General features: G+C 52.5%; 1 protein-coding gene and 1 long non-coding RNA gene across 3 annotated transcripts; one reads left to right on the top strand and one right to left on the bottom strand.

The window, feature by feature from the left end:
- Positions 1-2,814: 2,814 nt before the first annotated feature.
- On the top strand, positions 2,815-10,454 carry LOC125964954 (uncharacterized). Its single transcript, XR_007478301.1, has 3 exons — positions 2,815-5,549; positions 9,244-9,342; positions 10,327-10,454. It is a non-coding gene; the product is annotated as an uncharacterized LOC125964954 (long non-coding RNA).
- Positions 5,811-24,961, bottom strand: HOXD4 (homeobox D4). 2 transcript variants are annotated; one of them, XM_049712040.1, is made up of 5 exons: positions 24,826-24,961; positions 14,248-14,273; positions 13,194-13,241; positions 9,845-12,054; positions 5,811-9,314 (listed from the first exon to the last, which is right to left on the bottom strand). In XM_049712040.1, the coding sequence occupies exons 4-5, from the start codon at positions 10,263-10,265 to the stop codon at positions 8,971-8,973; spliced, it is 765 nt and encodes a 254-aa protein (XP_049567997.1). In that variant the 5' UTR covers positions 10,266-12,054; positions 13,194-13,241; positions 14,248-14,273; positions 24,826-24,961; the 3' UTR covers positions 5,811-8,970. The 2 variants fall into 2 exon arrangements, with proteins under 2 accessions (XP_049567997.1, XP_033279516.1); XM_033423625.2 differs by having other exon boundaries at positions 9,845-14,273.
- Positions 24,962-25,687: the final 726 nt, after the last annotated feature.

The following is a 25,687-nucleotide window of genomic DNA, read 5'->3' as shown; positions in this document are numbered from 1 at the left end:
AGACCCAGGATGACCTGTCCTGTCCTCCCACATCCAGGAGCCACAGGACACAATAAACAAAAGGATGTCTGGGATGCAGGAACCAAAATATGATTTAGTTTTCATTTGGGGTTCTTTGAGGCGAAGGACCCAGAAGCCCTAAACCTTTTCTCTGCCACTATCGCAGTCAAAAACCAAATTAGTGAGGGGGAGGAGCCTCCCAAACTCTTTTGGGTAGTTTGGGGGTTCTACTGAATTTGGGGGAGAAGATGGAATAGCACTTTAACCTCGCAAGAAAAAAATATTAAGCCAACAGCAAGAGATAAAGGCATACGTATGTGGAGCTAACTCCCAGAACAATGCAGGGAGCTGGCTGGCCACAGAGTTTCTTTTAAATACGTATAAATCAACCTGCCTGCACCCAGCCAGGCGGCTCAAGACATGGAATTAATATGATGCTCCATCTTACTTTGGCAGTGACAGTGTAAAAAAAAGTTTCTTTTTATTCATTTCATTTTCAACCCGTTCTCATAACTGTACATTTACCCCCAAAATACCTCCTCCAGCCCCCACCCTCCTCACCGGCCCTCTCCTCAAACTGCCACCTCCCCCCACAATGCCACCGGCCACCCTCCCAGCCTGGCAAGGTAGTGTGTCCTTCTAACCTTTGGGTAGGCGGGAAGCATCTCCACAAAGCTCACCTCCTTACGATCAATCACCGTCCTGGATGTATATGTAGAAGTGTATTTAGGTCTACGAGTGCTGCCTCACCAATGGCAATCATCAAAATCACAGATTACACAAAATAAATCATATTTAGTATCCCACTCAGGGCAGCAAGTAGCCCCGTGCCCGAAGATTTCATTTTGTCATGCAATTGCTTACCTGGATCCTAATTTATCATAAACCTGGTGTCCTCGGCCTCACAGTGGGCGCCAGTGGGGGGCAGAGCTAGCCTTCCCCCTTTGTCTGCAGACAACACTGTCCCAACCCTGGTCTTGCGCGCTCGAAGACTCGGCCATATACCCGAGCATACGGAATTCCCGGTAGAACGGAACCAGACTGAGGTTCAGCTACCAATAAACGCAGGAAGAACGAGTTCGTAGTCCCCGCGCCGGCTTTGCCTGCGCTGCACGACCGTCGGTCCACCCGCCCGCCTGTCCGCTCCCAGGCCCAGAGCGGCTGCCACCCGCGCCCCCACCCACTCCTGGGTTCCTGCCCAGCCCTCCCAGGCCCCCCAGAGCTCGGCGTTTGTTTTCCTTTCGGAATGTGGCCCTTTCTGGATTTGAAGAGAGCCCCGGAAACCCCCTCATAGTCGGCAAATACAGACGCTGCCTTCAAATGCGAGCATATTTGTTCACGTGACCCCGAGGGAAGATTGTACTGATTGAGGCTGAAACTTTCACGCCATCCAGCCCCGGAGCGCAGCCAGGCCTGGGGGCTGGGAGGAGGGGCAGGAGACGTGGGATCTCGCGGTCCCTTCCCTTGGGCAGACAAGGGTGGGTATGGGGCGGAAGGAAAGCCCCCATCCCGCGGCTCGGGAGTGACCTAGCTCCAGCCTGGCCGCCGGCAGTGGGATGCGAGCGCTGAGAGTCTCTTCCCCCACGACCTCTGACCCTGGCCCAGCCTTCCATCAGGCTGGTCCGGGGATCGGAAATTTTAGAGGCTGCCTCTCTTACGGGCGTCTCCGGAGGCAGCCGTGGAGTATCAAAGGCCCAGGGCTCGCCTAGCTCCCCGGCCGCGCCCGGTACTCCGCATCCTCAAGCACCCGGGCAAGGCGCAGCCTAGTCGGAAGCGCCGCTCTTCCCCTCCCCGGGGAGGCAATTACGTTGTGGCACAGCGCAGGCTCCGGCCCTAAGGTGAGAGGCTCCAGCTCACAGACCAGGCTGGTCACCCCGAGGAACACTCCTCTTCACCACCACCACAGTTTGGGGCCTTGGCTCATTCCGCGGACGCGGCCGATGAGCCTACACTTCCAGAGCCAGAAAAGGCGCAGAAGCACGGGCCGAGACCCGGAGCGTTCTCCCCTCTCTGCGTCTGGCGAACTCCACCCAGGTCCTGCGCGGCCTGGAGCCGCCGAGGCGCGAAGTCGCTGTTTGCCGCGACCTGTGCGCCTCCAGATCCAGGCAGGGCCCACGGATCCCGCAGGCCCAGCAACCGCCAGGCCGCGGCTTCCCGCTTCCTGCGGCGCCTCCAAGAACGCGAGGGGGTCTGCGAATCAGTCCTGGCTGGGCTTATCTGGGAGAAGAGGGAGCTTCTATTTTAGAAATATTAAATCAGGATAGGTTTCCAGCACTCTCCGAGTGGTCGGGTGGAATTTACAGTAACAATTCTGCCTGCGGGAAGAAGAGTTAAAAGCTCCCGGCCAGGGCGAGCAGCCAGCCTCCAGCTCCCGGCTTGCGGTGAGCCCCACGGCACTACCCCAGCTCGGCCCGCACCCCGGAATCCCGCACCATCTGGGGGTGTCCATTCCATCCCCGAAGTCTCGCTTTCATAGCCAGCTCTGCTTCTTAGCGGCATCGGGCACGGAGCAGATGCCCTGTCGCCACTTGCAAGGTCTCGGACAGGCGAAGGCGAATGTGCCCGGCAGCCGCGGAAGAGCCAGGGAGAAGGGGGTAAGATCCTCCGCATTCCCACTCCAGAAGCACGGGCAAGTCCCGGAGAACAGGTCACAGGCTCGAGCCCCCAGACCTGTCAGCGAGCCCCTCCTTTGTTCACCCGGCCGGGCCTGGCTGGAGGCCCACTCGGGGCGCCTCTTGGAGTCAGACCGTGGGTGCCCCCAGTCCACCCTCACCCGGAGGACCCCGCCCCCTAGCCTCCCGCCAGGGGCCGAGCAGCCGGCCCGCAGTAAGTGTTAATCTCCAGCCAAAGAGGGGGGCTGCTTTGCGGGAATTTGTCTCCAGGAAAGGATCTGAGCCTTCTTCAATCGGAGCATATGTTCATAGAGCAATAAACCGGAAAGATTTACAGTCCTCGCCCGGCCCCCAACAGCCTCGCACCCTTTCAGGAATTACTTACGATGATTTATCACACCAACCCAGGCAATTGTCACACTGATAAAATAGCCCGGGCCGGTGCCCGCCAAGCCCGGGCCTTGGGAGGCTGTTGGCTGCCGGGCTGGCGGCGGGGCTGAGGAGGTTTTTTGTGGGTTCCTCTCTGGGCCTACCAGGGGATGTCGGGGTGGGTGGGTGGGGTTGGGGGGTGGGAGGGCAGCCAATTCTCATTGAGAAAAAAACACAAGCAGCTCAGAGAAAGCGCCCAGAATCTGCGCCAGAGTCACTTGCAAAGCACATAAACATTTGTCATCTTTGAATAATTGAATTAATGTGTTATTGTTTGAATGTATAATTCACAACGGAGGAAACTTTGTCTCTGTCCTGACGAGGAAATATACACACACCAAAAAAGAAATCAAAACACACACAATCCCAAAACAACCACCACACGCAGACAGCCCCCAGCTCGCCGATGTCATCCTCAAAGCCAACTAGAGGGAAGGAGGCAAAAAAAGAGAGGCCCTCCTCCCCGGCATCAGGGCCGGAGTGGCGAGCTGGAGGAGAATGCCCACTGCTGCCCCCAGCACAGATCTCCGGCAAGCTGGGGGTGGGGTAAGGGGGTGGGAGTGGAGTGGTCCGTGGGACCTCGCAGCTCCTTGGAGTGCACGAGAAAAAAGGCTGAAACTGGAGCCAGCGGGAGAGACAGCTCCTGCCTCTCACCCTAGCCTCTTCCCCCCCAACCCCGTTTCCCTTCCCCCGAGGCTTCTTCCCCTCACCCCAGGGTCTCCCATTCCTCGGGCGGCGGGGACTTCTCCCTGCCTTTATTTTAGATCTTCTCCCCAAATTAAAGATACAAAAATCGAGGGGAAGGGGGGCAAACTCCTTGCTGGGGTGACAGAAGCAGCAGAGCGTGGGTGCGTGGGTGGGTAGTGGGAGAAGCAACTCGGAAATCATTATCTGTTGGTTGAAACCTGCCTGGGGTAAAATTTCAACTCGATTTTATAGCCTTCCATTATGACGCAAAGAAAAATTTACGACCCTCGCTTGAAAAGAGGGCCGAGGCCTTTTCTCACCGGTTTAAGAATAGGCAGCAGATGCCGTGACAGCGACCATTGTTCCCGGTAGACACAGGCGACCGAGCAACCTCGGCCCGCGTGCGCCAGGCGCGTCCCCCAGCCGGGCGGGTTTTTACTACTCCTGTCGCCTCTGAGCAGCCCGCGCGCACCCTCGCCCCTCGCCCCCCGCACACCCTCACACACCCTCTCTCTCTCTCTCTCTCTCTCTTTCACACACACACACACACACACTCGGCGGCTCTCAGTAATTTTTCATAAGTGCAAAGCTTTGCTGAACCAAAGGTCACCATCCAAGCCACTAACAACTTCTCGCCGGCGCACGGTTCCAAATCAGGAAGCAAAGGGAACTATTTGTCAGTGGCCTGACAGCTAAGTTCATTAAGGATTTAAATCAGAATAAATAAAAGTCGCGAAAATATTTACCTGCCGGCCGCGCTCCCGCGCCCGCCGCCTGGGGCCGAGGGTGGAGGGCTGGGGGCGCCGCACGGCCCCCCTCGGCGGGTGATATTCTTGGGATCCCTGCACTTTCCAAGTCGGAGAGAGCCCTTTGCGTGGCAGATTAATGACGACTCCGTGTTTCTTAAGGGACGTGCTGAATTAATTATTTCACCAATCACGTGGTCGGGACTTGTAGAAATCTATTCTTATCATCTTCCTCGCACTTTGAAAATTCTCCGGGTTATGAAAGGCCCTCCCCCGGCTGGCGGCGAGCCCCGGCCGCCCAGCCCGGCGCGGGGGGCAGGGAGGGCTCCCCAACATGGCGGGCGCGCGGGAAGCGCAGTCTGCCGAGGGTCCCGATTTACTGTACTGTACTCCGGCGGGCTTGGCTGTGCACTCGCTTCCTCCTCATCCCTGCCCGCGATTCAATACACACAACCGTACTGATGTATTGGTGGGCACAGGAGGAGCCATTAAGCAGAAGACGGGCAGAGAACAATCATAAAATGTGTCTGAATATTTAAACTTCTGTCTGCGCACTTATAAATACACATGTCCACGCGTCTGAGGCGAGCCCTTCCATATATTAAGGACACATGTCTGATTTTATGCATTCTGCTCATTTCCTGTCGCGAGTAAGGCCCCCTCCCATCTATTTTGGGACTCCTGCCTTGGCCCCCTCTTCAAGGCGAAGCCAAGACGAGAAAAGCCCTCGTGAAAAAAACAGCACACGCCACTTTTTATAGTGGGGAGTGTTTATTGTGGTCTGGAGGGCGGAGGGGGCACTCGGGGGAGGAGGGGCAGGTGCTGGAGGCCCCGGTGGGGCTGAACAGCACAGAAGAAGTAGAAGGAGCCCAAGATTGGAGGCCAGAGGGGTGAGATCCGAGCAGCCACCCGCCAGCCCCAGGTTGGCCCAGAACCCAGCACCAGACACGCCCTCAGAGTTGGGGGTCCAGGAGATCTCTCTCACCCACCATGTCACAAAGAGAGACCGAGGGGGCCTGGGGCTGATCCGGGCCATGCTGAGAGCCAAACTGGAGCCTCCTTTTAGCCCGGGAAGGTACTTATTTTCTTTTTAAAAAATAATGTCCACCCCGCTGCAGCCTGAATCCAGCCTTAGGCTTCCCAATTCTCACAACATATGATGGCCAAATTGGGAGTGTAGGTATGGGGGAGGGAGAAAATGGTAGAACTGCTAAGCCTTACACAGTTTAACCTTCACACATCAGGCACATTACAGAAAATAATAAATTGTTTATATTGGATGTTAGCTTTTAGAAGACCTAATGAAGAATGCTTCTGTGGAGGCACCAAACAGGAGGGAGATTTCGCTACACCTTTTATTATTTCAAATATAGATCAATGAATTACATCAAAACTACAGGCAACAATTAGTATAAATAATACTTTAATCAGTGGCAGCAGAACATTGGTCAATTCTATTAAAAAAGCATCTTGTGTGAACAGACACCATGGGGCTGACTGACAATGTCATCGCCCAACAAAAGGCTGCAATGGACAAAGTGAGATGGGAGTCTGAGGAGCAATGTCCTCGCCAAACACTTCACTCCCCCCAGTCACGACCCCAACATACCATTGAAAAAACTCAAAACAAACACTTCTGGCTCATATTTGGGGGAACAAACTGGAAACAAATAAAAGCAAATGGGCACTGAGGCTTCCTACATCTAGGTTTCTCCAGAGTACGTTCCCAGATGGAAACTCATTTCCTTCCCTGCCGTAGGTGACTGGGGGGCCCTGCTTCTTCCCTGCCCCACTCCTGTGGGCCCAAATGGACGCTGGGGTCCGATTGGGACCTCAGGGTTGAGGGCCGCCCTCTGGGCCATCCAGGCTCCATTAACATTTCAAAAGACAATCCCTAGAAGAGGAGAAGGAGAAGTGAGACTTATAAACAAACAAGTTGTTTCTCTGATTAAGTTACTTTCCAAAGTAGTGGGGCTATTTTTAAGAAGAACCTTGGGTTTTCTTCATCAAAACATGCCTCTTGGCTTTCCTCTGGGGCAGGGGTGAAGGCAGTTAAGTAGTTTGGCATTTGGTCTGAAGCTGGAGTGAGTAACCTGAACTTCTGGGAAGGGGGAAATCTATATAATAATCTTTGCAATACATATGTAGTTGGATGTTGTGAAAATATATACTACCCCCTCCCAAGGAGAAGGTTCAATGTATTCACAGATTCGGGTTTTAGGAAAGAATCTGAGCAACTTTCCAACTTGCCTAAGGATAGCGGCCCTTTTCAAATCCTACATCCAAAGACTGCTCTCCATGTTCGAGGGGGAAAAAAAGAAGAGAAGGGTAGTTAGAGTCCAAAAGGTTAAGGGTTTAGAGGTCAGTCCTCCTGGCTGAAATACAGCTAATCGAATAGAAAATTTGTCCTCTGGATGAACCTGATTCTGTAATTTAGCCGAACTTCAGTAAAATACCTTTTCAGCTTCTCAACGTGAGGGCATCAGAAAAAAGACGTCTTGACTATGTATGAACTCTGTGCTTTTTGTCATAGAAACAATGATGCGAATAATGCAGGAATATCCATCTTTAATATCCCGACGTGGCGATATTCAAGTATTGCCATGTGCAAGTCTGAGAGCCAGGCTCACCCCAAGGAGGAACAAAGAGCTGTCCCTAGGGTCTAATACAAAAGAGCAAGGCTTGGAAGACACTTTAGAGAAGTGGAATTTCAGCCTAGGGACTCCAGTGAATACCTGCCCTCAGCTCTCAGGAGACACAGAACCAAAGAACATGCCTGTAGAGAAAGTCTTTTTCCCCCTACACTTAAATATATTTTAAAAATTACCTCTGAAATCTTCTAAAGTGTTCTCAAGCACTGAAAAAATAGCCCCAATTCTGAATCTCCTTTTCAAGCTCACCCCCTCTCCCTCCCCACTTTTGTGACTTTTCGGTAGCTACAACCAGGGGTTTCTTTTTGGAGCCCGAGGCTTTGCGGTTTAAATTTCTGAAGCCTTGTTTCATTTGAGTCTATGAACTCTGGCCATTACCTTTGACTCTTTCCCTTATCCTTAAGGGTCAACATTTTAGAAAAGTGAGCTTTGAACCCTTCCCAGGCAAGGCATAAGAAAAATGACTAAAGAACATCTCTCCTGTTGTTTGAGAGCGATTGTTTTTAAACCACTATTCTCAAGGCAAGGGAGAGGAGAGGGCCTGAAAACTTTTATACTTTCACAAATTCTGCTAATTAATGGGTTGAGGAAAACTTCCTTAGATTTGTTTTTTAAAAAATTAAAACTTAGGGAAAAAACCCTAAGACCAACTTTTGTGGACTTCTAGATTCAATTAGTTTTTCTTTCATTTTTTACAGCAAGACTTCCTCACCTTCCCACTTTCTCCCCAATGCACATTCCCTCTTTCATATAGGCAGGCCATACACCAATGCTTATAAAATACTGCTATATGGGGTATTTGGGGACATTTGGAATCCAGTTGGAACAGAAAATTCAGTCATTATCTAATGACCCAGAACACAGAGGTTTTGTTTTCTTTCCCCAGAAGGAAAATGTTGGACCATTTGTTTCTTTCTTTTTTCCCTTTCCTTTAATCACCCAGAACTGGTTGTAAGCACAGTGCTGAGAAAAGCACATGTGGAAATATATTTTCAGGAACTCAACTTTGAGTGGATCCTTTGCTTCCCTCTAGAAGGGTTAAGGGCCCCCTACACACATTTCCGGGGAGTGGGGAGGGGGTGGAGTTCAAAATGCCGGTTACAGCCAGAAGTAAGTCCACGCATCTCTTGATTCTGCTCCCTGAAACCCAGCCCCTTTCACCATGGTAAGTTTTTTGGCAATAAGATGTCAGTTATTTCTGCACCCCAATTCCCCAACAAATAAATACTTAAGCAAATATAATCTAAACATACAACAACCCGTTTGCACTTCCTTCTTAGACTCATTTCTTTGGGCATGGGGCCACTGGGAGCAAAAAAAATTTTTTTTCACACTGGAAATTATACAGACAACCCAGAAAGTTCAGAAATCCTGGCCCAGCCCTCCTGCTTCCACTGAAAGCACCTAGCGCAAGGGTGGCCAGCCTTCTGATTCAACACGCCCACATTATGAAACCACAAAGATCCCTGGAGGGGTGGGGGGGCGGGGAGGATGTTCAAATTCACACTGGGATAAAGCATCCAACCTTCATTTGCAAATTCAAAATCCAACAGCGGAGATTTTCAGGAGTTTAATGACTCGCCAAGGTTTTATGTTCCCAGTAGCTCCTGCCATTTGATAATATACTTAGAGAGAGAATCCCACCACCCCCCCGACCCCCATCCCCGCTCCAGGGAGGGGGCTACCCTCGGGCAGGGTGCTAACCTAGTCCGAGGTTAGGCCTGCCTGTCCCAGGTCCACCCTACAGTACCTTAGAGCCCAGGGAGGTGACAGCAGGCCCGGCCTGCCCCCACAGCTTCGGCTCAGCCGGGAGCTCAGGGAGGGATGGGCCCAGGGTCCCCACTTCTATAAGGTCGTCAGGTCCGTGTGGTGGTCCTTGGCCAGCGGCTGCAAATGCTGGCCAGGGGCAGCTGAGGAGGAGCAAGAGGAGGAGGAGGATGAAGACGACGACGACGAGGACCTGCCTTTCGTGTTGGGCAGCTTGTGATCTTTTTTCCACTTCATCCTCCGGTTCTGGAACCAGATCTTGATCTGGCGCTCGGAAAGACACAGGGTGTGAGCGATTTCAATCCGACGGCGCCGCGTCAGATACCTGTTAAAATGAAATTCCTTTTCCAGTTCTAGAACTTGCTGCCGGGTGTAGGCCGTCCGGGACCTCTTGGGCTCCCCGCCGGTGTAGTTGGGGTTCACTGCGAGACAAGCAGACCGCACAGTCAGGTCAGCGCCCGGCCTCGGATTAGGCCACAGCCGCTCACTTCCTGGCGCGCCCCGAGGCCCGGGCCCTCCCGGCGCGCTCCTGGCCCACTCCCTGCCTCTCGCCCGCCCTCCCAGGCGCACACGCTCACTCCCACCCAACCACTCGGACCCACCTGCTCTCCTGGGCTCTCGGGCGGGGATCCCCAAACGTGCCCCATCTCCCCAGCCCACCTCCCGCTCCAGCATTCCCAGGCATTTTGGAAATCCCCTCTTCCACCGCGTTCCCTCCGCTCTGAAAATGGAGTCCTCCCCCACCCCACCCCCATCTCCACCCCCTTTTGCGCCCAGAGCCAAGCAGCCAGCCACATGGTCCCGGCCTGCTCCCTCGGCTATAAAAATTTATGGAGAGAGTAATTGCGGCGCCCATTGAAGCCCCACACGCCCCCACCCACTCGCACCCCCTCGCGGGGCCCAGGCCGCCGGGCTGGGGTGGAGACTGAGAGGTCCTGGGCCCGTGCCTTACCGGAATTCACGTGCACCTTCTTCATCCACGGGTAGACCACGGCCGGCTGCTTGAGGGCCGTCCCAGGGGGCGGCTGCTTGGGGCCGCCCGGCTGGCTGCAGGCCCGGGAGCCGGGCAGGGGCGGGGGCGCGGGGCACGGCTCTCCCGGGGCACCGTAGTGGCCGCTGGGGCCGCCGGGTTCTTGCCCGTGACCCCGCGTGGGCAGTGCCGAGCCAGGCCCGGGGCCGCCGCCTCCGAAGGTCTGCTCACCGAAGTCGGGCCGTGGGTAGAGCCCCGGGGGCTGGAAGTCGGCCCCCTGCGCGCCGCCGCCGTAGTAGTCAGCGCCCTGCTCGCCTAGGTAGCCACCCTGCAAATATTCCTCGCACGGAGGAAACTTGGGGTCCACATACTTGGAGTTCACCATATACGAACTCATGGCCATTAATTTCAGAAGGTAGAAAATACTAATTTTTCTCGTGTTGTCTTTTTTTCTCCTTCCATAGGGCCCTCCTACTTGCTGTCAACTGAATAAAGTTGGCGGCCATGTGACCAGACCAGCCAATAGCGAGGGAGTGAGTTTATCACCGGGTTGGTGAGCATCTCATAATTTTCACAAATTTAACTAAATAACATACGTGTAATCAAGTGACTTGCCGTGGCACATTTGAGGGCCCCCGCCAGATGTTAAAGTAGTTCTAATCCCAGCATCCTCATTCCCCACAGGTAACCCCAGCTTTTGTCTGCCACTGACTTTGCTAACCTCCAGTGCCCCTGCCACTCACCCCGCCTGTAATCAGCCCCCCAAAATGGGCACAGTTCAAGCGGGAATGAATCCTCATATCTGTCAGGGTGCATGGCATCAAAAAGTGGGCGGAAGAGGTGGCTTCTGAGTTGGGCAGAGAACCCCAGGCAGGCAGGACTCCCGCCCGCCCAGCCTGCGGAGCGGGGACTCTGCCATACAAAGGCCGAATCCCGGCTTTGTCTTCATCAGGGTCACCCAAAAGTTACTACAATCTGGCTGGCCTGAATCAAATTAGGCAATGAGTAACTGCCAAGCTTTCTTCGAGGCCGGGGTGTTTCCAGCCAAATCTTGGCCCTTGCTGGTATGGCAAGAAGCCCCCGTGCTGCTCTAGCCAGGGCAGCTGAAGGGTAGCCCAGGAAGGTGGTGAGGGCACCCCCAGCTCACCCAAATGGACCCCAAAGGACCCTAAACTCCTTCTGCCCAGCTCACCTTCTTCTCACATGGCAGTAACGGCCAATGAGGCCCTTCATTGAGCACCCTCCAACTTTATGCCCCTGGAGGGCAGACCTGGGGCTGGGGTGACCTGGACTCCCACCTTGCTCCCCAGTGCCCCCAAACCTAACCCTCTGGCCCTGCATTCACGCAACCAATTAGGGTTTTACACAGGGGGCCCTGTTTAAAGGTGAGGAGCTTCTCCAGGAAAAGGCTGCTCTATGTCACCAGGCTCAGACGATCCACCTGGAGTCCAAGGTAATAAAACAGAAAGAGGCGACTGTCCCGCCGGCTGCCTCTGGCCTCCAGTTCTAATTCTGGCTATTGTGGAGAAATGTGAAGTTTTTGCATCGACCATATATTCCCCTAGAATCGAATCTGTGACTACGTGGATACCACACAAATTCGGTTCTACAGGGTATATATAGACAACGTTACTACCTCCGGGTTCCACCCAGAGCGAGTACCCAGGCCGTTGCCAGCCCCCGCCTCTTCCTCGGAGCCGCCACCAGCCCAACGCGGCCACCCTGCCTTTCAGAGATGGTTCAGGTAGCCTGAAGCGCCTGGTGGCAATTTGCAGCAACGAGTTCCCCATCCTTGTACCAGGGCCGGGGTTACCAAGCAGCCAAGGAGTCAGGACAGTCTTCTTAAGAAAGAAAGAAAAGAAGAAAAATAATCCATCCCAGAAATGGCGGCTTTATTACCCCCCTCTCCGGATCCACATAACCCCCACTCCCTTAGCAAGTGGTATTTTCCAGAAAGGAGCAAATGCCCTCAATGGCAGAAGAAAAAGAGGCAAGAGGGAATATCCTCTGCTCATTCTTCTGCCCACTGTCAGGGCAAGCCAGGTTGGCTGACAAAGCTAGTTCTCCAAGAAGTCGCGCATTTACCTTCCAGGGCCCTGAGCCCGGCTGGCCTCTCCGTCCGGCTGCTGCTGCAGACCCCGAGGCAGGCGCCGCTTGCAGGCACCGAGCTGCCCTGGGCTGGGGCCGGCGCACTAATGGTGAAGGGCAGGGCAAGGGGTCACTCGAAATCATTTACAAACATATCACAAAGTTTCATTATTTTTGCTTTGCCGACAGCAGCACACAAGAGTACAAAAGTTCACGAGTTGTGCCCGCCCCAGCGCAGTCCAGGGCTCACCCCTCGCTTCAGGGCACCAAGAGCACTCAGGGCCCGAATGGGTTTCAGAGGCAGAGGGATGCCCGGGCTCGGGTGGGGCTTTTGGATCCCTGACTGTAGGCTAGAGGTGTTTAAATTTTTTTGATTGTTTTGATTTTACCCTCATGATTCAAAAATTATTTTCAAGCCCCAACCTGGGCCTGGTGCGGTGGAGCCCCCCTCTGCCTGGCAAAATTGGCTGGCTTCTCCTACTCTGCACTGTGCACGCTCCCTGCTCACTCCCCCACCGCCATCCTCTGGGTCCAGTGCTTTGGCTATTTTGTAGGGATATCCTGGGTGCCAATTCTAACAAGAGCTCTGAGGCTGCCCCACACCCAGCCCCCTTGTCCCAGGGGGGCTCCCCCCAACTTCCTCTAATGCCAAGAGCTCCCACACACCTGCCTTCCTGGGGACCTTGGGCCTAGGCTTTATCCAGACAAATTGGAGGAGGCTGCTGGGACAGGTGGGGAGCCGGGTGAGGGTACATACACATTTTCATATTTGTTAGACGCTGTGACCTGCATTTCACCTTATTGCTCAACTTGTTCAGACAGGTCAAAGCCAATGAGTTATTGATGAACAAAAGCATTAAATATTCACCTCCCGCCCAACTGCCCATACAAATGCTTTTGATGTCTCCGGCTTTTTGTGCTGTGTTCAGCTACAGGGTGCTGATCGTGGGTTTGCAAGCAAGGAGCATCCACAGAGATAAGCACCCAGAGCCAGGGCAGCTTCAGGAAGAAGGCAAGACCAGGAGTTCCTGGGGACACCGGATTTTCCAGCCTGGAGCCCTGAGCCCTGTTTCACTTGAGACAGCCTGATTCATAGAGGTGAACTATGTACTGGGCGGAACCTCCACTCCTGGGGTGTTGGCACAGCCCCCAGCGAGTCGATTAGGCTGCCCAGCCTGGAGGGCAGAAACCTGGCCCAGAGCCAAGCCTTAGCTTCCCGGACCCTAGAGAGAGGATGTCTCACCAGGGAGGGAGGGTGCCTGGTTCCTAACATCTTCGCACATTCCATCTCCTATGAAAATAAAATCAGCTCCGTTTTGCATGAGGGAGGGGCCCCTGGTCTTTCCTTGATTCTCTCCCCACTACCATCATCTTAATGAGAGAGCCTTCCTGGAGATTTCACAGGCCTCCTCAGAAATGTACCTGTCTTCTGCGGCATATGCAACTCAGAAAGATCCAAACTTCCAAGCCCAAGACCCCAAGAATCTCTGCCCCCCCCGCACCCCCCCCCGCCACGTCTGCCTGCAACGCTAGCGGCTCAGGCGCAGAAATTCTCAAATTGCAGTTATAGAGAAGCAGAGGTGAACTAGAAGGGCCGTATCCCTCCCTCCCTCCTCGCTCGGCCGCAGTTCCCCAACCCAGGGCCTAAACCGCCGCGGCTGGGGCTGGGGCCTAGGGAGGGGGGAGGAGGGACTTCCACGTAAAGCTCAGAATTCGCAGCCCTTCCCGGAAGCCGGCCAACCCCACACACCCGCAGCCACAGAGGGTTGCGGGTTTTTTGTTTGTTTGTTTGTTTTCTTTTTACAAAAAACTAGAGAAGGTTGGGCCAGGCTGAACCGGGTTGAGCTGGGTTGGGCGGCAAAGGGGGATCGCGCTGCCTGGGTGTTCAGCAGGTTGATTCGAGCAGAAAGCGATGCTCGCCGCGACTTGTTAATAGGGCGGGCTGCTAATTAGCTGCAAGCTCTTCACAGACGCGTTCGCTGCGGCGGAGCTGCACCTGTGCGAGCTGGGGAGGTCTGGGAAGGCCGGGAAAGTCCAGGGAGGTCCAAGGAGACAAGGGCGAGAGGCCGCGGCCCGTTCCCTTACTTTAGGTGACTGTAAACCAGGCCCCAGAAAATTTTTCCAAGAGTCCAACTTAGATCCTCCACCTCCAGCTCGAGCTCCCCTCTCACAGTCAGGCCTGGGGAGGCAGGACTGCTCTTCCACCCGCCCACTCCTCTGGCGCGGCCCTTCGCCCCTACCACCCCAGTTATCAATACCGCCCCTTCTCGATTCGGAAGAAACGGGAAGGTACTTACAGCGGCGGTTTCTCACGGTCCCGAACCTGTTGCAATGAAAACGGGGGTCACTTAAATTCCACAGGATAATAAAGATAGATGATACACAGAAAAATGACAAGGCCCAGACACCCCGCCAATACCCAGACCTCCCTCCTGCTTCGGATGCCCGCCCCCAGGAACTGCGCCAAGTTCTCCGCGCGCGGAGCGGGAGACTGCAGTGCTCAAGGGCAGACCCACGAGGTAGGAGAGTATGGCCCCCATCACCTCCCCCACTCTATGCACCCCTTGAGCAAAACCTTACTTTTTGCTTGGCCCGACTCAGGCTGTCTGTAACAGGGTTTCCCCCGTGGGAAAACGGGAAGCGAGGAGAAAACGGGCCTTTGTGTGTTTTCTTCTGCACAATCGGCGGGGTGGGCGCAGGTCCACTGGGGAGGGGGTTAGCCGCTGCATCTGTCCCCTGCCCCAGCTCCCCGTCTGTCTCGCGCTAGGAGCAACTCAGACCCCTTTTCCAATTTCAGATTGGTTTCAAATTCCCCAGCTCCAACCAGCGCTCCCCTAAAACTGTCTTTTCCTTCCCAAAGAAGTACCAGACAAGGCTAGGACTTGCCTTCCCACTTCTGCTCTAATTCAAAACAAAGAGCAATTTCCAAGGGAAATGAGGACCCAAATGATAATCAAGGAAGAGGAAAACCGATGGGTTTAAAGGTAAATGGCAATGCTTTAGACTCTTATCCAGCTCTATGGATATGACATCATTTCGTCAGCATTTTTTCTGGAGGACCCACAAAGCAATCTTACAAAGCAGTGATCCTCACAGGGGCTGGTGTCCAGCTTTAAGTTTTCAGTCTCCTCTAGTTTTATTCTGGGATGGCAGTCTTCTCTGAGAAATCACAAAGGCAAAGCCATCTCCATCCTTATCCTTTCTCTCTGTCCACCTAGACTACCCGTTTGATTCCACTTCAGAAGCAGATGCCCCATTATGAGGAGGAGAGAGACAGAATGTCCCTCTTGTGAGGTGGGAGCCCTCAATTCCTAACTTTCTATGTCTAGAAGGGAGAGGAGAAAACCAGGATTTCCATCCTATTTCTTGATCTAGGTTTAAGCTAAAATTAAAATTAACTTCCAGGGGACTTCTCCCCACACCAGGTGGAAAAGATGGGGCAGAGAAATCCCCCACCCCTGGAGTTGTCCTGGAAAAAGTAATAAGTGACTTACTGGTTTTCTCTCCTAGTGGGCAGGGGAGCTGGGAGCAGACCTGTCTCCTGCGCCCGGCGCTAGCTGGAGCCTCTCACTTTTCTATTGCTGCTTCAGGAACCAAGTATCTGCACTTGTATGCTCTTAACCTAATTTATGGTGGGAATTATATTTTGGCTTGTCAACTCTCAAGCCATAAAACAAAGTTTATTGGGATCACGTGTTCGTAAATAGCCACTCAGGTTCCATCTCTGGCAGAACCATAAATAACCTTCCGCTTTAAACTTTTATTCACTAAATAAAGGTTCACTGCAACTGTTCCCTCACATTTAAATAGTTCCAAATATCTAGGATGCAAGGGGGGAGTCATATTCATATCAATACCCCAGGCTTTTCAAATAGCATCTTTTCAGGGATGTCTATTGAAACTGCGAGATAGTGCTATTTGGAAAAGGCTGGTTGATGGGCATGTCTTATGATTCTTTGGCTGCATCCGCTGTGAGTACCATCCACTCCTTTATTTCAATCATTTTTTAGCTTTGAATGTGGTAAATAAAGAGGAAAGCCAAAGGCCACTTCTTACTTGCTTATACCAGAAGTTATTTGAGATTTTGTTTTAGCTTCGATAAGAAAAGGGTGGTTGGGGAGATGCTGGGTGGGCTTGGGGGTGGGGGGGCAGCTGGAGTTAACACTTGGCTCTGTATTGTTGCGAATGAGCTCAGCGAAAGTTGAAGGTAGCCACATGCCTAGGGGTTTCTATAATTTGCTTAGATCTGGAAGGGAAGCCTTTGCAAGTGACCAAACTGCTTAAAACAGCAAGACTTGGGGTTTGGTAAAGTGAGAAAGTGGAGAATAGCCCCATCGGCATCTTTGGCGACTGAAACTCTAAAGAAGGTTATAAAACAATAAAAACAGCCCTGGTGTGAAGGGGACAGGGTGTGAGGAAGTAAATGAGGCTCTCAAGGAACCCAAGCCCAGGAAGTCAGATGTCCCCAGTCCCACAGTGTCCCAACCACAGGGCTTAGGGGTCCAAACCTGGGTGGGATTCTCTCTCTCCCCCACCCTTACCCTTCCACCAGCACCAGAGGGAGAGCCTAAGAGAGGGGGAGGCAGCGGGCTCTCCTGCTGTGAAAGCCAAGAGAAGGAGCTTGGGCCCGAGCACTGATCCATGGGGTAGAATGTGCCACGCTATGCCTGAGGTAGGCGCGGGTGGGGAAGACACCCCCAGCTCCCACCAAGGGCTGTGAGTGAAAAGAGAATTGACACCCAACATCCTTCCATAGCCTGGCAGAGTTGCTACCAAACAGTGTGAAAACGTATGATTTTTACTATTCCGATTAAAAGAATGGGTGTTCTGTGTAGCTTTGTAGAGCACATATACGTCTATGATTTCTAAATCAAATTCAGTTGTAAAAGTTCTCATCAGCAAACCCATCAAGCCCTTGAAAGAGACTCCTTTCCACAAAAGTCTCTTTGCATCCTAATTTCCACCCATTCTCTGTGCATTTCTAAACCCATTTCTTGATTTCACTTTCACTGGCTAGAAAGCAGGGGGCTATTAGCCCAGACTGTATGGCATCTACTTCTTCCCTCCCCATGCCATTAGCCACTTAGAAGTACCTTTTTCTTTTACAGTTGGTAGCATCTGTTTTTAAAATATGAGTAAAGATCAATCCTTTAAAAAAATGTTTTCTGACTCTATTAGCACTAGGTGAGCAGCTTCAAAACAAGCCCCCCTTAATCCACTGTAAAAAATAACAAAAGTTTGAGGGGCTGGGAAAAGCCTTCTTTATTTTTCCTTAAGTTAATAAAAGAGGATGAATCAAAGGACCTATGACATTCTAGGCAATTGTTATGAGCTTTTTATGGGGGAGGGGCCATGTAAAGAGAAGACCAGGCTGAGAGAATGGTGTTTGAAACAATGTCTGACACCTACTCAGGGCTCGGTAGATATTTTTTGAATGAATGGTGATAAAGGATGGTAACTAGGACTTGCCTGCAGTATTCACAGTGGCTTTCGTAAGAATAAAACTATATAGCCTACTCTGTACATTTAGATAATAACAGCAAAGTAACTAGCTATGCGTAAGGGAAAAGGAGAAAAGAAAGGAAGACACTGAGGCAGACAACTTCAATTACTTTCTAGTCTTAGGACAGCCAGGCGACATGATTAAAGGAGAAAGTGTCTACCTCCCTCCAATCTTCCTTGGCCCCTGCCCTCAATGCTGGGCTTCTGTAGATGAATGACAGAGTGCAGATGGGGAAGAGCAAACTCTGTCTAGTAAGAAGGCTAAGCACCAGGGAGAACAGAAGACTACTTTGGGCCAATTTGTTGGGGTTTTTCCAAGGACTTTCAATGGTGGTGGTAACAGTCCTGAAGAAGAGGTCGGGGAGAAGAGGTGGGGTGGGGGCCTTCTTAAAAACCTGTAAGGAATTTGGTTTCTGGGTAAATTGAGACTCTAGACACTGTCCTTCCTCACTGGGCTGGAAAAACCCAGTCCTGGGAATTTCTGCTCAGAGAGCTTCCATGAGCTAGGGTTCCCTGAAGGAACCCAGATGCCAGAGCCGCTCCCAGGAAGAAGGAGAGACTGAAGGGGCCCCAAGAGGCATCAGCTGCACTCCAAATGTATTGAGGTCCACTCTCTGCCCACCCTAAGGGCCCTTGCTATGTGGCCCAGGAAAGAATATCCTGACCTTGACTTTCAAGAGGCCTCTTGCCCAGAAGTGGTACTGAAGTGGTACTGAACTCTTCCCTTAAACTGTCTGCACGACCAGGATAGGGGATGGAACTTTGGATGAACTCCCTAGGCTGGGGGCAGATAAAGAAAGACTGCCAGGCCTGGCACTTAGGGACACAGGCTGGCGGTAGAGCCAGAAAAGGGCTGAACAGGGAGTCCCAAGCAGGAGAGAAATATAATTCCATATTCCTGGCATTATATCCCATCACTGAAAGAGGACCACTTCTCCTGCTACCCCCGCCCCTCCCCCCCTAAATGGAGTCTGCTCATTGGAGCTCTGCCTTGGTGTCCTCTGGGAAGGAAAGGTGACCCCAGAGGGAACCACTCTAACAGTGAGATGTGCCATCCAAAAGAACAGGCTCTCGGGCAGGATCTCTGATGGCAGGGCCAGAGATTGGATAAGGCTCCAGCAGTCCCAAGAAAAGCAGGATCTGGGGGGTCACCTAAGTCCTTTGAGAACCAAGAATAGAGGGTAGATGGCACAGGAGATGGAGGTGGCTGGGTGGCTACAGCACTGCCCGGTTTCATGGGCCAAACTCTGCCCAACATGGTTGATAGCAGAAGAGACTAGGTGGGTTTGGACAGAAAATCTGACCCAGGTGGACTCCTGGTTAAACCAAGAGAAGCAGCTTGACCAAGGGCTGCGGAGGCCCTCTTACAAAAAGTCTACAGTCAGAAGTCATGGAGGCCAGGACTAAGGCGTAGAACCTGGTTGCAGGGTGTGTGTGTGTGTGCATGCATATGTGTGGGTTATAGCCTGAAATAGTATACATATAATTATTTTTAAAAGATACAAATAATCTAAAAAATTGGAAGGGCTGATGGAGATTTGGGGGGCATAGGCCTCTTTAAGACACACCTTGACATCACTGTGGCCCAAGTTTGGAGCTGTGGCTCAGCCACGGTCCTGGAGCCCAGATCTTGGAACACAAGCAGATTAAGGGGGAGTTGGGCACTCCTTGCCTCCTTTGCTGTTGCTCACTGGCCTTTTGCTTTCCCACCCTGTCCCAGCTTTCAAGAGACTGAAAAGAGGGTACTTGCCCTGGGGCTGTAAAAGAGGATGCTTGGCCTAGTGGGTGCGACTGATGGGTGGTGGTGGAGAAGGTGACTCCAGAAGGTGGAAAGTAGGGCCTGCTCTGTGGTAAGGCCTGAGCCTTCTGTAGGAGTCACAGATGTGCCTGTGTGGGTGTGAAGCCTCCCTTACCTGACATCTGCCCACTGAGGAGCTAGGGGCACTTTCCTCCTAGGTTTGGCCCTGAAGTCTACCTGTAGGCAGGGGCCAGACACTGAGACCCAAGGGAGTGGGGCCTATGAGGCCCACTACAGCAAAAGGGAAAGTCCCAGATCCATGTTCTCCTGTGACCAAACCTCATCCTGTCTTCTCTGTACAATTCAAGGATTAGGTGAGTGAACCAGTCTCTTTCAGCTCTAAAAGTCTAGGCCTGATTACTGAACAGAAAAAGGATAGTGATGATAAGAACTCCTATTGAATGCTTGCTATTCAATATGTGGTCGAAACAGGTACTGAATGTTTGGCTTGTGCAAAAAAAAAAAAAAACTTTTAAGTGCTTAATCGGTGAGTTAATGTATGTAAAGTAGTTAGAATAGTGCTGGGCATATAGTAGTGCTACGTAAGTAAAAATCCTCATAACAACATTTGACGGTATTCTTATTATCCCTACTTTCTAAATGAGGAAACAAGCCCAGAGAATTTGCCCTACTTGCCTAAAGTCACACAGCAGGTAAGTGATAAAGATTTGAAAGAAGGCAGGTCTGTACCCAGAACCTACTCGCCTCTTTGAAAAAAATCTCCAAGTTAGCAAGGGATCAATGTCTCCTTCCCTATATGGGAGCAACTAGTCAGCTTATGGGGTAGTGACATTAGAAAACCTAATTAAGGAGGGAGCCCCCAAACCTAGGGGAATGGCTGTTGCTGAATGGTAGAGAGAACTTGGCCTCTGGAGACCAAAGAACCCTAGAAGAACCAGGAGATACCCTTGGCCAGTTCTCAAACATAAGCGTACATTCTAACTGCCATGGTGGAGAGTGTTTACAAACTGCAGGTTCTGGACATTCTGATTCAGTAAGTATGGCATGAAACACAGGAACCTGCATTATAAACAAGAGGTTTGAATGCAGGCCTTCATTAAGAATCACTGACCTAAAGTAGGGAAAAGAGGGAGGCAAAAGACTGTGCTGCCAGGAGGCAACGAGGAACAGTGGGCTTGGATCTGAGCCAGTCGTTTAAGTTGGGTGTCACAGCTGATGCAATACCCCATGGAGCCCACCAAAGGCCTGAAATGGGCGCAATGGGGAAAGAAGAGTGTGTGGGTGGTGTGGAAAAGGGGAGAGAGGACCACCTGCGTTGTTCTCAAGCCGCACAGTCAGTGGGATTCACCCGGGATCTCAGAACCTCGAGAGAGGCCCGAGGGAGTCCCACCCCAGGACGCAGGCCTTGTTCTAGGTGAGCCAGGGCGAGGCCCGTCAGCTTGAGGGAGGAGGGGCTGAACGCTCGGCTTTTCAAGGCTGCCGGTTCTAGGTACCAGGAATTACGGGAAAGGAAAGTGGCAAGAACAGCAGCCCAAATGAGGGGGCTGGTTGGGATTGGGCGCAGCTTGCCCCACCACCGGACCCTAACTCTTTCTGCTCTTAGGAGCCCAGCGCGCGAAAATCGCGCCCCCTCCGGGAAGGCAGAGGAACTGAGGTGGCCCGCCACCCCCGAACCTGCCTTCTGGCTCCCGGGACTCTGGGCTGCCTCTGCTCGGGAAGCCGCCCCTGAGTGTAGGCGCAGCACCGCCAACTCTCCTCGCAGGCGGAAAACACTCTCCTAGCAGGCGGAGGCGGGGGCGGAGGCGGAGGGGCGGGGTCACGTGTCCTCCCCTCCCCCAGCCCGCTGGCGCCCGGGACATCTCCCGCGCCTCCGTAGCCCACAGGACGCTTGTCCTACAGCGCCTCCTCCTGGACAAGGCGCCAGACAACAGAGCAGGGGGACTGCGCCAGCCCCGGAAACCCGAGGCCCGGGCTTCTTCGCGCGGGCGGAGGTCTTCCCGCGCCGGAGGCTGCGAGCTGGTCCTCCCGTCCCCTGGGGCGGTCGGAAGGAGTTGAGAGGGCTCTGAGGCCGCCTCCCCCCGCAGCACTGACAACAAGCTCGCGGCCCAGGAGCATGCATCTTCAATTAATTAGGCGAGTCCGGGCGGAAAAGCCCTCCAGTTTGTCCGTTTATTTATTTATTGTTTGACCGCTCTCTGCTGAGCCAGTGGTCCCCACAGAGCCCTCGAACGTGCTGCGCTGGCGTAACAAGATCTGGGAATGGTCCGGCTGAAGGATTGGCCTGAAGTTTGGCGGTTTGAACAGGCGCCAAGAGGAAAGGCCTTTTCCCAAAGCAGAAACACCAGGCTGAAGAAAATCTATACACTTCCCCAAGGATCAGATATATATATATATATACACACACACACATACACATATATATATATACATATATATATATCTTCTTTTAAGGTGTTAAATGTATGTGTGAGTGCTTATTTTAACACCTTGAAAGAAGATTTGGTTTCCTTTTGGCCACTAGCTCGCATTTGCAGACTGTTTCTAAAGTACAGATTTAAATTGGGGTGGGGTGGTGAGTCAAGATGATTGAAAATAACGTAGTCAAGGGCAAGATGTTTGACTATATTTAGAATGAAGGCTGGAATAAAGGAAAGATGAGTGGCGAATCCTGAGGGAGGAGTTGGAGAGATCGGGTTATATCTTCCTGCTCTGAGTCCACTCGCCCCCTCCCCCCTTCCGTGCTTTGCTGGTTGGATCCCCAGGCTGGGCTATTTCATTGCACATGCGCCGGACGCTGGGCAAGCGGGCAAGGCAGGCGCTTCGGGGCACTGAGCTGTACGGTAGCTGTGCGCAGTGCTGGGCGGTGTGAGGCACCACGCACTGCTTCTGCGCCTACCTGCAGAAGCGCTTGGACGCCCCATCTTATAGAGGCAGGAAACATACTTTTTCAGGAAAACCTGTGTTAAAAGCCTCAAACGTCCTTTCTGATCTGCAAGCCCTGTTGCGCCAAACCAGCAAAATCGCCATGTTGCCGGTGAACCCTCTCAAGGTTTTCGTTTGGATCAGCAGTTTCACATCTAGTGCACGCCTTCTCCCAAGTCGTTAATCAAGGCGGGGTGGGGGAGAACCACCTTACGTTCAGAGAGCACAACTTCTCCCTCAGTCTGCACGACTATGAAGTCTAAGGGACCAGTTCCTAGAAAGAGGGTATCTATTCACACCAATTCCGGAAAAGTGGCCCTAAATTGGACTTAAATAGGAATTCCGAGTTCTTGGTGGCTTCTCCCCAGCTTCCGGTGCCCCCGCGTGCCCTGTCCGGCGGCCGCACTGCGGCAAGGCCGTAAATACCTCTAACAGCTGCCTGCCAGTCCAGAGTGAAATACTGTCTTTGTTCCTTCCCCTGCTTCTCGAGCTCGGAAAACAGAATTCTGGCGAAATATATTTATTTGGAGGAGCATCTGACAGGAAAATACGTTTGGTTTTCAGCCCTGGTGCTTGACCACATTTATAACAACGAGCTTTTCTCTGGTCCTCCCGGAGAGCGCAAGCCCAGCTCACTGCCTGACCTTAGACACTAAGGCCCGGACGTGCCACCGGCTCCCTGATGTACAAAGGGATAGAGGTTCGGCCCAAGGACGCTGAGAGTTACACTCTCCCACTTGTGAGGTCCTAGGGTCCAAGTGGGTTTTTTTTAGTTTCGTTTAATTTTTTAAAAATTGGGTTAACTGGGACAGTGGGGGCATTTCTGGCAGTGGCAAAAGCGTTAACTAGTTCCTCTTGGACTAAATGGCCTGCGTTCAAATGTGATTTGCAGATTATTTATTCCCTTAGATGCAATTGACCATTTAAGGTCTTAATGCAATTGACCATTTAAACTCTTAATGCTACCACGGGACTTACAAAGAGCCCCCTAGTCCTCCATATCTGCCCATGACGTCACCCTCTGCTGCGTAATCGGACCTGCAGCCCGCCCAGGTTCTCAGTCACTTGGGCGCGCTCAGCCATCGAACCCAGGGAAAGGCGACTGAAGCTCTGAACACAAGGGCTTGGCCATTATGGCCACAACTCATCCCCACCCCCACCGAGCTTTCAGGCAACCTAGGGGCTCCTTAGGCTCTGGAGTTGCCAGGGGAGGGCCTTGTGAGCCCCTGACCAGGGCCCTGATTTTCAGTAGGTAATGCTGTAAACCAATATGAAAGAATGATCTCAGCAGTACCGTAATAGAGAAGTATTTACAGAATACAGACGTTCCAGATTTAAAAATCACTGAGTTTCTAATTTGTTAGTGATCATAGCGATCCACAACAATTCTGCTAGACGTCAACTGACCACTAATCGTGGCCCTCCATTTTGAAACTCGCATGATTCCGTCGTTAATTACTAAAAATACCTTTCTACAAAGATGTCATTTATTGTTCTGAAATGCTTTTACGGCCAACACGGTTACACTGGAAGATTTGGGAGAACATTGAAATGTTAGGGTTTTCCTCTGGGTGGTTGAAAAAACGATACTCCGCCGCGCGCAGGTCAACCTCATGCGCAATGCGGCAGATTGTCCCAAAGGTTTTAACATTTCACAACGTGTCCACGAGAGAATAGGCAATAGGATTTGAGAACTGCATCCTCAAGTGCCGTTCAAAATCCGTGGGAGAAAATAGCATTTTTTTCTGCAAATAATTTTCTTTCGACTCATAGATATTTTGGTCCAGTAATTTTGAAGTAGAGTTGGAAATGTTGCTATATAATATTTATTCGTAGGCAACACACACACACACCCCACGACAGTACATTTAGAGAGCAAAATATCCACTCTTTTCCCAATCCGGCAAATAAGAAACACACGCGATGTCTGAACTTAGACATGCTTCGAATTTCTGAAATGTCTCTTGGTTTTTCCCCAAGACCTGCACCAGATTTTCTGATACTACCACCTCTCAAAACATGCATCCATTTTGTGGCATAGAATAATACAAATGCACCTGACAGATTATTAGATGTGTGAGGAACCTTTCTTGAATTGTTACAAAAATTATCTAAGAACTAGAGAAGCAGTTAATATTTAAAATTCCATCTCATATACAAGGCCCAATAAACCATCAACCCTAGAAATTAGCATCACTCGTCAAAGCCTAGGTTAACAAACCAAGCACATCCTGGATACACAGAATCCACCCCACCCCCAAGCTCCAACCCTCAAAACACACCTGTTAGCCTCCCAGGTACCTCTGACCACAGACAAACCGCAAAACACTGCTCTATACTACAGAGTGCCTTTAGTGACCCCCAGCAAAGCTGACACATCCAGGAAGCATCTGCACACTCTTCCCAGGGTGGGGATCGAGGGGCTCTCCATCTATGCCGCTATCCACCTCCCATAATCTCCAGAGGAAATAGGGCTTCCCTTCGACTTCTGAGCTCAGCTGGACCCCACCCGGGGCCCCAGGGGACGCCCGCTCAGAGATGGAGTGATCTGGGGCAGGGGGCGCAGGCAGCCACTCCCAGGTCCCGGGGAAGGGGAGGGGGTCGGGCAGGGATCTCCGAGCTGCCCAAACGGGTGGGCGCCTCGAGCTTCTCGGTGGCAGCGCTGGGGGCGCGGGGAGGGGACGGCTCTTACCGGAGGTGCCGAGCTGGAGGCGGCGGTCGGCCGGGGCGGCTGCTGTAATCCACTAGGCGCTGCCGGGCTACGCGCGCTCTGCGCGGCAGGGACCCGCTCATGTTAGAGAAGGAGCCGCGTCGGAACCGCGCGGCTCGGTCACCCAGAGCAGGCCGGCTGCTCCCGGCGGGCGGTGTCGGCGCCGGCCGGGGCCTCGGCGCCCCGGATTCCTTCCGGGCTCTCCCGCCTGCCGGGCTCCCCACCGGCTCCGGGGGCGGCAGCGGCGCGACCGGGGCGAAGGAGCGGCGGGGCCAAGTTGGGCGCCGGGCGGGAGCCGAGACCGCCGCGGACCCCGCAATCCCGCAGCCGGCGACTGGAGCCCACCTCTGCGGAGACAAAGGTTAGAAAAAGAGGGGGTGAGGCTCTAGGAAGGCAGAATGCGGGGGGAAATTCGCCTGGGAAATCAGGAAAAAGGCCGTGAAGGCGAGCGGAGCCTGCACATGACCAGCCGCAGCCAATGACGACCGCAAATAGGTCATAAAAAGGTCTATTACCAAGTTGTAAATTTTCTTCAAACAAAAAGGAATTTACTGCAATTCCTTGCGGATTTTGCACATACAGCTCGCAAGCGCCATGTTTTTCCTCTCTTTCTCTCTCGTCTTCCCTCTTCTGTTTTTCTCCTCTCCTTCCTCCCCCTCCTCCCCCTCCTCCTCCTCCTCTTCCTCCCTCCCTCCCTCCCTCCTCTCCTCTTTCTTCCTCTAAGTCCCTCTCCACTGCTCTCTCTGCCTTTCTTGCCTTCACGGTTCCTTTTTCTAGGAATTCTTTTCCTTTTATTTTTTTTTGGTGGTTTGGCTTGAGACCTCTGCTCATTGGGCGCTGTGTT

Source organism: Orcinus orca, chromosome 7 (genome assembly GCF_937001465.1).
Source record: "Orcinus orca chromosome 7, mOrcOrc1.1, whole genome shotgun sequence".
NCBI classification, from domain to species: domain Eukaryota; kingdom Metazoa; phylum Chordata; class Mammalia; order Artiodactyla; family Delphinidae; genus Orcinus; species Orcinus orca.
This window is presented reverse-complemented; position numbering and strand designations above follow the sequence as displayed.